At 45.8% G+C, this 14,435-nt stretch overlaps 1 protein-coding gene across 5 annotated transcripts in view; it reads left to right on the top strand.

The window, feature by feature from the left end:
* Positions 1 to 14,435, top strand: part of HHAT (hedgehog acyltransferase) — a 331,516-nt gene that overhangs the window by 186,736 nt on the left and 130,345 nt on the right. For 4 of the 5 annotated variants that reach the window (XM_036095714.2, XM_036095719.2, XM_036095717.2 and 1 more), the window contains one exon: positions 2,396 to 2,431. The exons of the other annotated variant lie outside the window; for it this stretch is intronic. In XM_036095714.2, coding sequence (XP_035951607.1) covers positions 2,396 to 2,431 — 36 coding nt within the window. The remainder of the gene's footprint in view (positions 1 to 2,395; positions 2,432 to 14,435) is intronic. 5 annotated transcript variants of the gene reach the window in all.

Genomic DNA, 14,435 nt, shown 5'->3' with positions numbered 1-14,435 from the left:
TGAGTACTCAGGGGTTTACCAAGCACTGTGCTAAGCCCTGTATTTATGTTATATCACCTAATTCTCATAACCTTCCATGAGTGAGGGATCTCCATTTTCCCATGGAAAACCTGAAGCCCAGAGGTTACATAACTTCCCAGAGCCTGACTTGATTCTAAGACCCAAGGGGATGGATGGCACCTGCGGGGCAGGTGTGCTCCGGGAAGCAGAGCAGGCGGGCTTGCCTGGGGCAGGGCAGCCACGTTGGAAGAAGCAGAAATCAGGGCAGGTGGAAAGGGACCCGTTCTTAAAATGAACAGTCATTTTCAATTAGTAATAATGAGAGGCAGTGAGAGCCTGTGCTTTTTAGTGGGAAGAGCAAGCAATTCATGGCTTTCAGGGCCCAGTTTGACTCCCAGATTTGTCTTCTACTAGCTGTGAGCACTGCAAGTTACTTAGCCTCTGAGCTTTAGTTCCTACACTCATGAATGGAGATGTCAGTCCCAGCCTCACCGCAATGGCTTGTGTATGCGCGCACCGAGCAGAGTAGTTGCCACCTTCTACATACTAAATAATCATTTCTATGAATATAATTAGGTTTCTCATTACTCCCTCAGGGTCTTCGTCCTCCCTCCCGTATTGTGGTTCTCTGTGATTCCTTTCTGTGTCTACTTTGTGCTATGATTCCAGCAACAGAATCTGATGCTTTCTGTGGCTGATGTCGTTGAAAAGGCTGATTAGGTTTTGGATGAATGAAAGAAGCTGAAATCTTTGTTCTAATCTGAACATACTTGTATCTCCCATATTGCAGACTCTGGCAAACTTGCAACTGCTATCTGTCATATGAATATTTACTTATGTGGCTGAGGAATGTAGCCGTGGTTTTGGTTGACAGGAGGGATCATTTCTGTTTTTCATTTGTTTCAAAAATCTGTGTTAAATATGATTGTAGGAAGAACTTAGCATCTCCTCAGGTCAATGTAATATCAACTGAAATGAATCAGCTAACCCTGCAGGTACATCTCCCTTTAGAGCTCTTTTCAGAAGACTTATGAGTAAGTGGAATTTATGTATCTTGAATTCAATTTTCCCTGAATCATGTGATGACTTCAGGTAAGTGACACAGTGAATGAGGTATCTTATATTTTGGCTTTGTTGCTCTATTCTCTTCTGCCCTGTGTCCATGACCTGTAAAAAGATTTTGAGCACATAAAGGAAGCTTGCCATTTAAAGGGACCCAAAGGAATCCTATTTTAATGTCAGTGATCATCTGCTCTATGTCAGGTGAGGTGAGGTGCCAGGCATGCTGGGATGTTCCAGGGACAGGGGAGGGGTGAAGCTGGGAGCTAGGGACAGTCAAGGCCTCAGCAGTCAGACCGCACTGTAGGGTGAATTTCTGTGTCTATTGCTCATTGTCTGTAGGGACAGAATTAACTCAGGCTTTACTCGGACAGATCGCTAACCCGGGAGGCCAGTCTGTTGGGTGGGACACAATGACCACCATCTAGGTGTTAGGAGTAGTGGTCATGCGTGGTGGGCAGCAACATCATGGTTCCAGCCACCCAGTCGTTTTGCTCACAGCCAGACCCAAAGGGGAGAGAAGGACCCTGGCTCAGTGGTCAGAGATTTAGGGGGAATAAATGAGCTAATTAGAGAAACCAAGGCCGTGCCGTTCATATGGGCAAAGCCAGTTTGGTGGTGGCAGGGGAAGCTGTCTCTGAAAGGGTCCACCACTGCCCAGTGCTTACTGGCTGCCCGGCATGAGGCTAAGCACAGTGGCTGGCTCACCAGCATGTGCATGGAGCGCCTCTCCTCCCTTCCCTCCCAGGGCAGACCCAGCTATGGACAGGGTTGCTCTCTGGTTAAAAGCTCCAGGGACTATGGCCGGGAGGGACATGGAAGGACAGAGCTGACCCTTCCCCACCCCACCCCTGTTCTTAACTTTGGCCAGCATGGTTTTGTACTTGTAAAATATTTCATTTATGTTTGAGCGAGAGAACATCTGAGACGACCAGTGTTATAAAAGGACTCACCTGTTGGCAAAGTGGTGAAATCTACTTTTATGGCCTTTTTTTTCTAGAGAGAGCACATAGTCTTGCTGAGACCCTTTTGCTGTCATAGAGCAGTGGTTCTGCATCAGAATCGCCTGGAGGGCTTGTCAGATCTAATTGCTGGGCCCCGCCCCCAGAATTTGTGCATCAGTATGCTGAGGTGTAGGGCCTGAGAGTTTGCATTTCCAGCAAATTCCCAGGTAATGCTGCTGTGGCCACTCCAGGGGTCATACTTTGAGAACCACTGTTAGAGAGTGATTGATTGATTCACCATGCTCTGAATGTAAATTTTATATTTTTGGTCAAGTCCACCATTGTTGTACATTTCTTTTACTGACATACTTGTCTGTGTCTTTTTTGAACAGGTATTTTGATGTTGGACTGCATGATTTCTTAATCAGGTAAGCCCATAATTTTTATCCTAGCTATCATTGAATAACATGTCTGTAATGGAAGACTGGGATGAAAATAAAATCCTTTTTAAATATCTTGACAAATAATGGCAATTGTATACTTGTCAAAAAACCCACCGCTAACACTATGGTTTTTTGGGCCTCTAAGAATTGCCCATGAAATTATCCTTTTTTGAACAATCAGAGGAACTTCTGTTTAACGGGGTTTATATCTGAAGTGATCGTTTCCCAAAAGCTTGGACAAACTTACTCCACGTGCTGGGCTCATGGAAAGACAAATAGAAAAGTGAAGAGTGCCAGCTTGCATACATACATTAAACAACCCACTTTTTTTTTTTATTATGTTAGTCAGCTTCCAGTACATCATTAGTTTTTGATGTAGTGTTCCATGATTCATTGTTTGCGTATAACACCCAGTGCTCCATGCGATACGTGCCCTCCTTAATACCCGTCACCGGGCTCACCAAGCCCTCCACCCCCTGCCCCTCTAAAACCCTCAGTTTGTTTCTCGGAGTCCATAGTCTCTCATGGTTCATCTCCCCCTCCGATTCTGCCCCTTCATTTTTCCCTTCCTTCTCCTAATGTCCTCCATGCTATTCCTTATGTTCCACAAATAAGTGAAACCATTTGATAATTGTCTTTCTCTGCTTGACTTATTTCACTTAGCATAATCCCTTACAGTTCCATCCATGTCAGTGCAAATGGTGGGTATTCATCCTTTCTGATGGCTGGGTAATATTCCATTGTATATATGGACCACATCTTCTTTATCCATTCGTCTGTCGAAGGGCATCTTGGCTCTTTCCACTATTGTGGACATTGCTGCTATGAACATTGGGGTGCATATGGCCCTTCTTTTCACTACATCTGTGTCTTTGGGGTAAATACCCAGTAGTATAATTGCTGGGTCATAGGGTAGCTCTATTTTTAACTTTTTGAGGAACCTCCACACTGTTTTCCAAAGTGGCTGTACCAACTTGCATTCCCACCAACAGTGCAAGAGGGTTCCCCTTTCTCCACAACCTCTCCAACATTTGTTGTTTCTTTCCCTGTCCATTTTTGCCATTCTAACTGGTGTAAGGTGGCATCTCAATGTGGTTTTGATTTGAATTTCCCTGATGCCTAATGATGATGAACATTTTTTCATGTGTCTGTTAGCCATTTGTATGTCTTCTTCGGAGAAGTGTCTGTTCATGTCTTCTGCCCATTTTTTGACTTGATTATTTGTTTTTTGGGTGTTGAGTTTGAGAAGTTCTTTATAGATCTTGGATATCAGCCCTTTGTCTGTAGTGTCATTTGCAAATATCTTCTCCCATTCTGTGGGTTGCCTCTTTGTTTTGTTGACTGTTTCCTTTGCTGTGCAGAAGCTTTATATCTTGCTTAAGTCCCAAAAGTTCATTTTTGCTTTTGTTTCCCTTGCCTTTGGGGACATGTCTTGAAAGAAGTTGCTGTGGCCGATGTCAAAGAGGTTACTGCCTATGTTCTCCTCTAGGATTGATGGATTCCTGTCTCACATTGAGGTCTTTCATCCATTTTGAGTTTATCTTTGTGTATGTATACTAAGAGTATGGTCGAGTTTCATTCTTCTGTATATAGCTGTCCATTTATTGAAGAGACTGTCTTTTTTCCATTGCATATTTTTTCCTGCTTTGTCGAAGATTATTTGACCGTAGGGTTCAGGGTCCATATCTGGGCTGTCTATTCTATTCCATAATCTATGTGTCTATTAAACAGCCCACTTAACCAATTTTCCCTCCCTTGAATTTAAGCTTTTAAAGTTGAATCTACTGGTTGTGTTATAGTCCTGCAGCTCCAACCTTGTTCATAATTGGAAGAGATTACAGATGGCACTTTATATCCTAGTTTATTGGTGATTTTTACCAGAGTTGGCTTATGGGGCATATTAATTCCAAATAGCTATTAAATCAAACAGAGGTTAAATGGAAATATACCAGAATATTAACAGGGTTGGTAAAAATTTGCATGATATTTTTTCTGCTATCAACTTTGCTGTATTTTCTAGATTTTTTTTGTATTGAGCATATATTATTTTCTAATAACGGTGAAGAATGGTCATTAAAAAAAAAAACCTCTTGTCAAAAATATATGTGAGAAGCAATAACGGTTGCTGAAGGACTGTAAGTTAGTGATTACAAGGGAACTAGAGATTATATAGAGTGATTTGCTTTCTGCAAATATGAGACTTTAAATGCTAATTCTGAGTCGGCTAATAAACAACCTGTAAATCCCATGTGATTTCTGGATAGGTGGTATAGTGGTTCGGCTCTCCACAATGCATGACCATCTTTCTGTGGGCAAGATGCTGTCTGAGGGGAAATGTACATCACTGGCATCACCTTTATCCTAAACCTAGAGCGTTTACTCTGTGCTGCATCACATACAGTGGTGTTCCAAGAAAGGCCATACGTACCTTGACATTTCTCCAGGGCCTCATCCAAGGCTGTGCGCTGAAATCTTTTTGGCTTACCCTAGATCCACGGAATGTGGATTTTCCTGGCTTTCTGCAGGATATCACACATAGATGGTGGTGTGTTAACCACTACCCTTGACACATTAAGGGTAAATGCATTTTAGCAGGAGGGATAAAAGACCAGCGTTCACCGAAAAGGCAGACATGAGAATTCCGTATGTAAACTGACAGGAGAAAGCTGGGAGGGTATATTGAGCGGGTGGTTTGGATTTTTGAGTTAATGTCTTTGGTACTTTGTATCGCTGCCATGCCATGGTTCCCACAAGTGCTTGTGACAGATGCAAGTCTGTACTCGCTTCTGTTCTCTAGTAACTTTCTGGAGGGCGGGGGACATGTCTTAATCGCCTTTCCATGATTAAATTGTATAGAATCAACCTTCAACAAATACTTGTGGCTGGAGTGAATGAACAAAACGAGGCAGAAAGGACAAGGAGGGCAAGGATTAAGAAGAAGCTTTTCAGTCATTTATTCAACAAATAATGATTAAGCCTATCATGTGCCACTTATTTGGGTATGTCTGGGAATACTACTGTGAGAATCACAGGCATTTGATTTAAGGCTTTCCCTGAGCTTATCACTGGCCAGGCTTGTGGTGTGAGGGACCTGAAGTGGGGAGGAGGGATGGTCTGCCTCCTCTGGGACCCCTCCTCCCTTTCCTTCTTCTGGGCTCCAACCAAATCTCCTATGTTGGGTGGGGAGGAAGGAAAGGGTGAAGCTAAGTGCCTCTAATGTAACTGGTGCTGGGATCCCCTTGTCCTGGCAGGAAGCCCTTTTGGATGGGTACTGGTGACATGTTCTAACTGGTCACCTTCGTCAGGGTTCTGTGAAGCAAGCAGAACTGGGGGTTAAGGCTTCTTTCTGTCCTGACATCTCTCTGCAGTGTCCTTTCGTTTGCTCTGGTAGGGACAGAGCAAATCAGCATGTTTGTTGTTGTATCCGGTTGGGGAATGAGTGGTCTCAGTTGGGTGGAGAGAAGCAGAATAGTTTCTCCTTTTTGCGGGCATGCCCAGTCTCTGTGACAAAGTCTGTTCATTCCCTCCCCCCTCCCACCCCCACATGACAGCACTCTGCCCTAAGCCAAGACTCTGACGTGAAGACTCTGAGTTCCTTCCTCTACCCTTCTCCTAGTTTGGGAGTTGGGGGATGGAGATGTGGGGGAGAGGTGGTTGCAGGGAGCAGTCAGTTCTCCATCTCTTCGGTGTGTGGGTATTGCCCCTTTATTTGCAGCTCCCTTTAGAAAATGGGTCCTTTCTGGGGTGCCTGGGTGGCTCAGTCAGTTAAACGCCTGCCTTTGGCTCAGGTCATGATCCCAGGGTCCTGGAATCAAGTCCTGCATCGGGCTCCTTGCTCAGCGGGGAGCCTGCTTCTCCCTCTCCTTCTGCCTGCCACTCCCCCTGCTTGTGCTCTCTTTCCCTCTCTCTCTTTCTGACAAATAAATAAATAAAAATCTTTAAAAAAAGAAAAAAGAAAAAAAAAGAAAATGGGTCCTTTCTGCTCCCGGTTTGGGAGGTTTAGCCCGATGGGGACGGAGCACTGTTTCTCATGGGCACCTTAGTGAGAAGTGTTGCCTTGGCATGATGGTCCCCCAAAGCCAGGTTGAAGTGGGTAGGGGCGTGGTGGTAGGGGCGCCATGTGAGGGGTGGATGATGGAATGGCAGCAACTCTCTCAAGAAGTTAAGCTGGGAAGGGGAGGAAGGAAAGGCCAGGCAGCTGGTGGAGAGGGTGGTTTGAATGGGGATTTTTTTTTTCTTTTTAATTGGAGGAACTCTTGTAGTTAGCCACCAGAAGGTGTGAAGTGCCCTTTCGACTTAGAGAAAGTGGTCTCAGTTGGGTGGAGAGAAGCAGAGTGTGATTGCCCAGCTGCCCTGGGAGCGGGGAAGCAAAGGTGGTGGTGGCGTGTTTGTCGCACCCGAGAACGCTGGCATTTTCCTGGGACTCTGTCGCTGGAGAGAACCTAGAGGGTCAGAAGAGGGAGGCAGTGCTGCTTGAATCCTTCCCACCCTGTGTTGGTCAAGAGAAGAAAATAGATTCCCTTTGTAAAAGAGGAGGCGTTGGAGAAATTGGCATTGATTTTTTTTTTTTTTAATTAACTACATTTATTGGCTCCAACAAGCTCTTCACATGTCCTCTGGGTCGTCAGGCTGTATTGAATACTTAGCATTTGGCATGAGAGAAACTGCAGCATGCCTGCAATTAATCAGCTGCATCTTTGACGTTGGTGGAAGTAATGTCGGCTTCTCTGGAATGACATAAATTTCCACAAAGCCAAGACCCCTATCTGTACTCCCAGCCTAGGCAACTTCAGGGAGGGGCATGCTACCTTTTAAGTTGTTGGGGGATTTCACTGAGCTGTGGGGGCAGGAAGGGGCTGTCAAGTTTGATGAAAGGTGAACATTTTTGGTATTGGTGTTTTATGATGACGGTGGGAAAATTGAGTGACCTCAATCCTTCCAAATCTCACAGAAATCAAAGGAAAGACTTTCAGGAAACAGTAATCACAGATCACTTAAGAATAGCCTCAGAAGAAGACTCTTGGTTGGGGTCCTACAAAAGAAAAAGGGAAAAAGTGTCCAATCTGGGAAGAGAGATTATGGAAGAAAATAGTTCTGTTTCATTTTATTTTTTATTTTATTTTATTTTATTTTATTTTAAAGATTTTATTTATTTGACAGAGAGAAAGACAGCAAGAGAGGGAACACAAGCAGGGGGAGTGGGAGAGGGAGAAGCAGACTCCCCGCTGAGCGGGGAGCCCGATGCGGGGCTCGATCCCAGGACCCTGGGATCATGACCTGAGCCGAAGGCAGACGCTTAATGACTGAGCCACCCAGGCGCCCCAGTTCTGTTTCATTTTAAAGGATAGGGTAGCGTGTTTAAGTTTAGCTTAGTTCAGTTTTGGCAAGAAAGTCGAAATGATTAGTGATGGCTGGTTTGAGTCTTGCTGAGCAAGGCATTTTTCATTTTACCCAGAGCTGTAGCCAGCCCACCCCTGTAATGGAGGCACACGGTAACTGCTCTGTACCTGCCCATCCCGCCCTTCTCTGAGCTCCTCATGTTGGCGAATAGTTTTAAGTGATACAGGTTGTCATCATGACTTAAAAGAAAACCTTTAGCCATCCCTCTTCTATGTTGTCTGAAAGATTAAATTTATCTGTTTTCCTTTTACAATTTTTGCATTGCCCTTATGCTTATACATTTAAAAATCAGAAAAATAGTACCTGTATTTCCACCTTCTTTTCTATATTATTTATACTTAGCTATATAATCCATTTCAAATAAGGATTTTTTTTTTCTAAATAGCAAACTAAGTTTTCTTTACTATTATTTTCCATTTTTATTCTAAAGACCAGGTGTGAATGCATTGGAGCCACTAGTTTTGTCCTAAGGATGGTGTCTCGATGTCCTCTCAGGATTAGCAGAAATGCAGAGGTTGGGGGCCTGCCACTGATATTTCTTAGACAGATAGAAAAGGCCACTGAGCCTCTGGCATGGCCCGAAAGCTATCTGAGAAGATCGCCAGAGTTGATCATGGTCGTTAGAAGAGAAATTCCTTTCTCTAAGTAAACAGATGCTGCTTATAGAATGGTGTTCAATATAGTGTAGATTTAATCCTTTGGAAATGCTAATGTTTACATAAAACAGCGTTTGCCCTTTTGAAGCATTTTGTTCTGGTGAGAGAGAAGGTAGAATGGGAGAACTGTCCCCTTCCTGGAGTGCTTTTGTTCTGGAGGTTGATCCTGAGATTCCACCGAGGTCTGGAAGGTCTTTGAATTGCCAGAGGGCAGCGGATTACAGTCCGCTTCTCTTCACTGAATTCTGAAATGAGCAAAGCTGTTTTTGGCTTTCCCTTGGTGACACCCTTTACCCGACCCATTCATGAAACTAGCCTGAGAGCAGAAGAGAAGGGTTGTTTGGGCTAAAAATGTTGGTGTTTTGAGCTCCATGAATCACAGGGTAGTTTTAACCTCCTTTATTTTGAGTAGCACAAAGTCTACCAGCACATTTGCTGGAGTTAATTGTAGCATTCATGGTGTTGATAAAGAAGTCTGCTCACCATCATTTGAAATATGTCTTGGATTCTGTGATGTGTGAAATGTTCTAAAGAGTCTGCCTTGCATCTTTAAGAAGGCAAGTAGTCAAATGAAAGATTAATTTAGGCTAAAGGACTCCTCCTAAGACAAAGGAAGAGAGCCAGGGATAAGCCTCCCTCTTTCCTGTGTCTCCTTAGGGTAGTTGAAATCTGGTTAGGCTCTGAGCTGCTCTGGACGCAGAGAGGTTAAGGACAGGAGGGTGGGCATTTGGTCCTGGGAGTAAGAACCAGATGGTAATAGGAAGATAATTAGCATCTGTATTCAGTCTAGCGATTTAGAATCATATAAATATATATATACACACACGTATATATATACGTATTTTATAGATAAATATAAAAGAAAGATAAAACTATTATGTATATATTTCTAAACACACACACACACACACACACACACACGCATGCATGATAACTCAGAGGCAGAATACCTAATTTGTTACATAGGATTTTGGATTTTTAATTTTGCAAATGTAACATGGAAGTCAACTTTGTTTGTCCAAGGAGTTAATTTTTAGTAGTGGTATGAAAAGCAAATGCATTGATTAAAAGCGGCTCCCACCTGAGGTGAGACTAAACTCTGTGTCTTCGCAGTCCTCGCGAGGCCCTTCCGATCGTCTCTGAGTGGCACCCGGAGGAGAAGTGGCTCCTGGGGGCCACTGAGTCGTTCTGCGGCCACCTGCTCTTCTCCGAGGCCACCGCAGTAGCACAGCATTCTTTTTAAACCTTCCTTTCATTCCACTTGCGGTGTATGAAAACCAGCAGCTGATGAGCTGTGCGGTGTTCCCGGAACAAAGTGTTTTTAAATAAGAAGTGAAGAACATGTGAGTGAAGGAAGCCAGATTCCAAAGCAGGTCCCACAGAGACAGTTAATAAAAATGCATGCAGGGCCCTGAAGAGAAGCTATCCTGCTTCCACGGGGCTCTCCCCCCCACCCTCCACAGGGCTGTCCTCCCCCCTTCCACAGGGAGGTCCCCCCACCCCTTCCACGAGGCTGTCCCCTCTTCTGTGGTGCTGCCCTACTTCCACCATTGTTCCTGTGTCCAGTTTCCAAATGCTGTTGAGTCAGCCTCCTCAACATCTTTCACATCACCCTTTCCTTCCTGTTTCTGGAGAAAGTTACGCCCTTCTGTCTGTAACTTGGGCCTCTTACCTCCTAGAGCTGTAGCGAGGTGTGATGGTGTATGCCCGTAGCTCAGCTCTGTGCCCGGACACCGTGGGGACTCAGTGAGGGCCAGTTTGTCCCTTCCCCTCCCGCGCCTCACCTCTGGAATCTGAGTAGCAGGGTTTGAGTCCTGGCCTCTGTCCTTCCACCTGTGGGACTTGAGGTGGCTCAGGACCCTTTCTGAGCCCTCCATGACTCATCTGTAAGGTGACTACGTACCTGCTGCTGTCACTCCCTCCTCAGAACGAGTCAGTGCTTCTCTTGCCTTCTGTCAAAGCCAGGCTAGACCCTCATGTTCCGGGCCCACCACAGTTGGTCTTCAGGCTGCCTTTCCACCTCGTCTCACCATATTCCTCTTTGTGCCACCACCAAATGGGAACAAATGCGGCTTTCTGTCCCTCTCCAAGTCTCCTGGCTTCTTTCCTCAGCTCATGTGTTCCCTGCGCTGGAATCGTCCCCCCTTCCTCCACACCCACCTCCTGGCCCCCTCCAGTCCAGCTCGGTGCTGCTGCCTCCAAGCAGCCTTCCTCTTTCTCCCTCCATAACACTACTTCCCAAGCTCCCCGCACTGCGGGAATCTGCCGGGATGTTTTAGATGTGTGCGGGCCAGGAATCCGTGTCATTACTGCTTGCCCCAGGTGACCCTTATGCTCAGGGAAGTTTGGAGCCCATAGCTTTAAACAGAGTTCTTTTTGTGCATGTCCTACATTCCTCCTCAACAGTGAGCTCTTGGAGGGCAGGCTCTGGGTCATGTGTGTATTCCCCATAATAGCCCAGAGTGTCTAATGCACAGAGGGTCCTTTGAGAGGCCCAAACTTGCTGTTATAAAATAAAGAAGTCCTGGGGCAGTAAGGCACACCACAGTGACTATAGCTAATAACACTGTATTGCAGATTTGAAAGTCGCTGAGAGCGTAGATCTTAAAAGGTCTCATCACACACACAAACATTTGTAACCATGCGAGGTGATGGTTGTTAACTAGACTTACCATGGTGATCATTTTGCAACATACACGTGGGTCAGATCTTTTATGTTGTATACTTGAAATTTAATACAATGTTTGTTAAAAGATACACTGAGGCCTATGAAAAGTTTGAAGAGTTTATTTGAGCAAAAATCGAACCAGCTAGGACAGTATGCAATCTAGCCAGAGAGAAAGGAGCCCTGAGGAGCTATACAAAATGAAAGACTTGCATGGGTGACAGGAAAGGGAACAAGGAAGCTAAACTTGGGTTAAAATGGGTTGGTTTTTGCAGGGTCACTTTGCTTGTCTTGCTTTAGGCGATGGCAGGGGTCTATGGGGCACATTATCTAACTTGCGCTGATCAGGTGATTCCTGATTGACTGGTTTAAGAATCCATTTCTGGAAGAGCGGAAACTGCCGTTAAGTCTTCGTTCGGTGAAGTCTCTATGTGGGACTTAGCATTAGCAACTCCATTTTGAGCCTGTTGTCTTGTTTTTAATATGTTAAATGACAGTTGTATCTCAATTTTTAAAAAGGTAATGCTTTTCCCATTGAAAAAAAAGAATAAAGCAACAGATTGAGAACATTCCTTTCCTTCATGATCTGGCTGAAACCAGTGTCCCCAGTCTGAGTAACCCAGGGACACAGAGCGTAGGTAGGAGGGCTGCCTGAGCATTTGGCACCATTAATTTTTTTATGTTTGAATAAATTGTGACTCTCAAACACGTAAGGGACTCAGTAACCATGTCCTTATCTTTTCATGTAACCTGTTTCTGCCACCAGGAGCTGGGAGAAAAGCAGTGAGAAGGTAGACAATGGCCTGCCCTCACTTGGCTTGCACTGCAGTGGGTGGAGACAGAGAGCAGACAAGCAAACAAGTGGGCACGGGGACTCCCATGAGATGACGGAGGGGCAAGGGCTGAGAGCCACTTGTGACAGCACGGGTAAGGTAGGAAGAGCCTCTTTGAGGCAGCTGGGGACACTGAGCGGAGATGTGAGTAAGGAGAAGGAGGCGGCCAGAGCAAGGTCTGGGCTAGGCTGTTTCTCGGTAGGGGGAAGGGCAAGCTCCAAGGCCCTGAGAGGACGAGGAGCTACATGGGGAACAGAAGGAAGGAAGCTGGGGGGGGGGCCTGCAGGATCATGGAGCGAGGAGTCCAAGGAGGCCAGGAGGCAGAGGCCACAGCCAGACCGTGAGGAGGATGGGGTTCCCTTTTAACTGTCATCAGGAAGGAGGGGAATAACATGATTTGATTTATATTTTTCAAAACTCACTGTGACAGGCTTAACTGGGAAGTTAGTGAAATTGGGATTTTTGAACCTCAGCCGTCACCATGCTGCGCCACCACAAGCTGGAGCTCGGTGACCCAGGCCCGTCCTTGCTCCTCAGGGAAGATTCTCTGACCACCAGCTGCTGTAAAAGCTGCTCTGTTGAGTAACAATAACAGCCCTAAACCATCCTTTAGTTTCCCTCTGTTAATGTTTGCTTGGTGTACTGTAAAAGGTGCAGTTATGCACGTGGCCTTTATCGTGGAGGCAATAAAACCCTGGTGGGACATGGCAGCAGGCTCTCTCTGGAAGCATGGGCAGCTGGAGAGAGTGGGTCTGGCGCCAGGAGCTTCACTCAGGATGGAGGTCTGCAGCCTTCTCCTGGGGACGAGAGTCATCGTCTGGTCTTGGGAGTGCCCTGCTAGCCCGGCCTCTCGCTCCTTCCCTGGTACTTTATCTTAGGCCCTCAGTGCTCCTGTCTTGCTGCTGCTGCCCTTGGACGTCAGCCACTGTTTGGATGGGAGGCCTCCTACTTCCCCAGTGCCGGCTGCCCCCTCTGGGGCGGCCTGGAGCAGAACCCCATCTGGTTTGCTCATGAAAACTGTTGCGTAATGCGTTGGTGTATTCTCTGCTTTGTTGTCAAAAACTGAGCCCCCCTTCCCAGCCTACCCATCACGGTCCCTTTCCAAGACAGTTTTTCTTATTTATTCTCCAGACGGAACCCCTTGGAGTGGTTTACAGTCCTTTTCTTTCTTTTGGAATGGCCTTGACAACTCTGTTCCACATTACAGTAATTTTCAGTTCTTAGAAGATTTCTCACATCTAGTCTTGCTTCTATCTTACTGCTACCACTTTTGAGGAAAAAGTTTTTAGAATTATTCATCTTCATGGCTGTGCTATAATAGGTTTGTTAATTAGAAAACCCAGATTAAAAAAAAAAAAAAACCTAAAAGAAAGCCTTCATGCTCTGAAAGTTGAAATGCATAATTCACTTCCTGCCATACATAGCTTCTATCAATACAGATGTTCCAGTAAATAAATGTATCTTAAAAAAAAAAAAATGAAAAGGAGCCACTGGTGAACTAATTGAGAAAATTTGCAATGTAGAGACATTATTTTAAGTGTAAAAAGCTCTGAGTCAGGGATGCTGCTGAGCAAGACAGGCTGTAGTTCCATGGTCTAAAACTAGTGCAGATGGGTTACTTACTTGACAGGACATTTGTTAAGTAATGATGGTGGTGGTGCCTTTTTTTTGGAATTCTTTTTCTGATTCTCGGGATCATTGTGCCCTGTGGGGCTTCCACACCGGGTGGAAGGCAGAAACTTGCTTTCCTTCACTGTGCCAAGGGTCTCAGATTCCGCCTATCCTCTAGTTAGACTGACGAGAACAGGTGTGTGCAGGTAGGACCTGGAATGCCTTCTGCCGAGCCTGGCAGCAGTGACATCCAGCTCTGAGAGGCAGAGCTCTGGTGATTGGGGGTCGCTCCCCTGAGCCAAGTGGTGGGCACAGTAGGGTCCCCGTCGCGTTAGGGGGTAGTGTGATTTGTCAGCAGTTCCTGACTGCATCGCCTCCAAGCCTGGCTTTGAGACCCTCTCCCAGAGACTGTGCAAACTGCCGATCCTTCTCTAATCAATCCCTTTCATATTCAGACGAATTAGAGTGGGTTTGTTATTTGCAGCTACAACACCTGGTAGAGTTCCTTATCCAGGTGTTTGGGATGTGTAGCGTGGTGGGGTGGGGGCGGCGGGGGTGCTTTGCCCACAAGCCACCGCAGTTCCGCACACAGCGGAGTTAACGCTGCAGCGGTTTCTGCATCGGGACAGAACGGTGTGTGGAAGGGCCAGCACACCGGGTCGGATACAGAAGACCACAGCCATCGTCTGCCTCACTGCTGTCTTGCTGCATTGGCTTCATGCAAGTGTCTTCTCCTGTTTGGACCTCAGTTTCCTTATTTGTGAAATGAGGGAATTATACCCAATAAACTCCAAGGTCCCTTCCAATCTCAACAGACTTTGATA

This window comes from Halichoerus grypus, chromosome 7 (assembly GCF_964656455.1).
Source record: "Halichoerus grypus chromosome 7, mHalGry1.hap1.1, whole genome shotgun sequence".
In the NCBI taxonomy this organism is placed as follows: domain Eukaryota; kingdom Metazoa; phylum Chordata; class Mammalia; order Carnivora; family Phocidae; genus Halichoerus; species Halichoerus grypus.
Note: the sequence above shows the minus strand (reverse complement) of the source record. Positions and strands in the feature narration are given on the sequence as shown.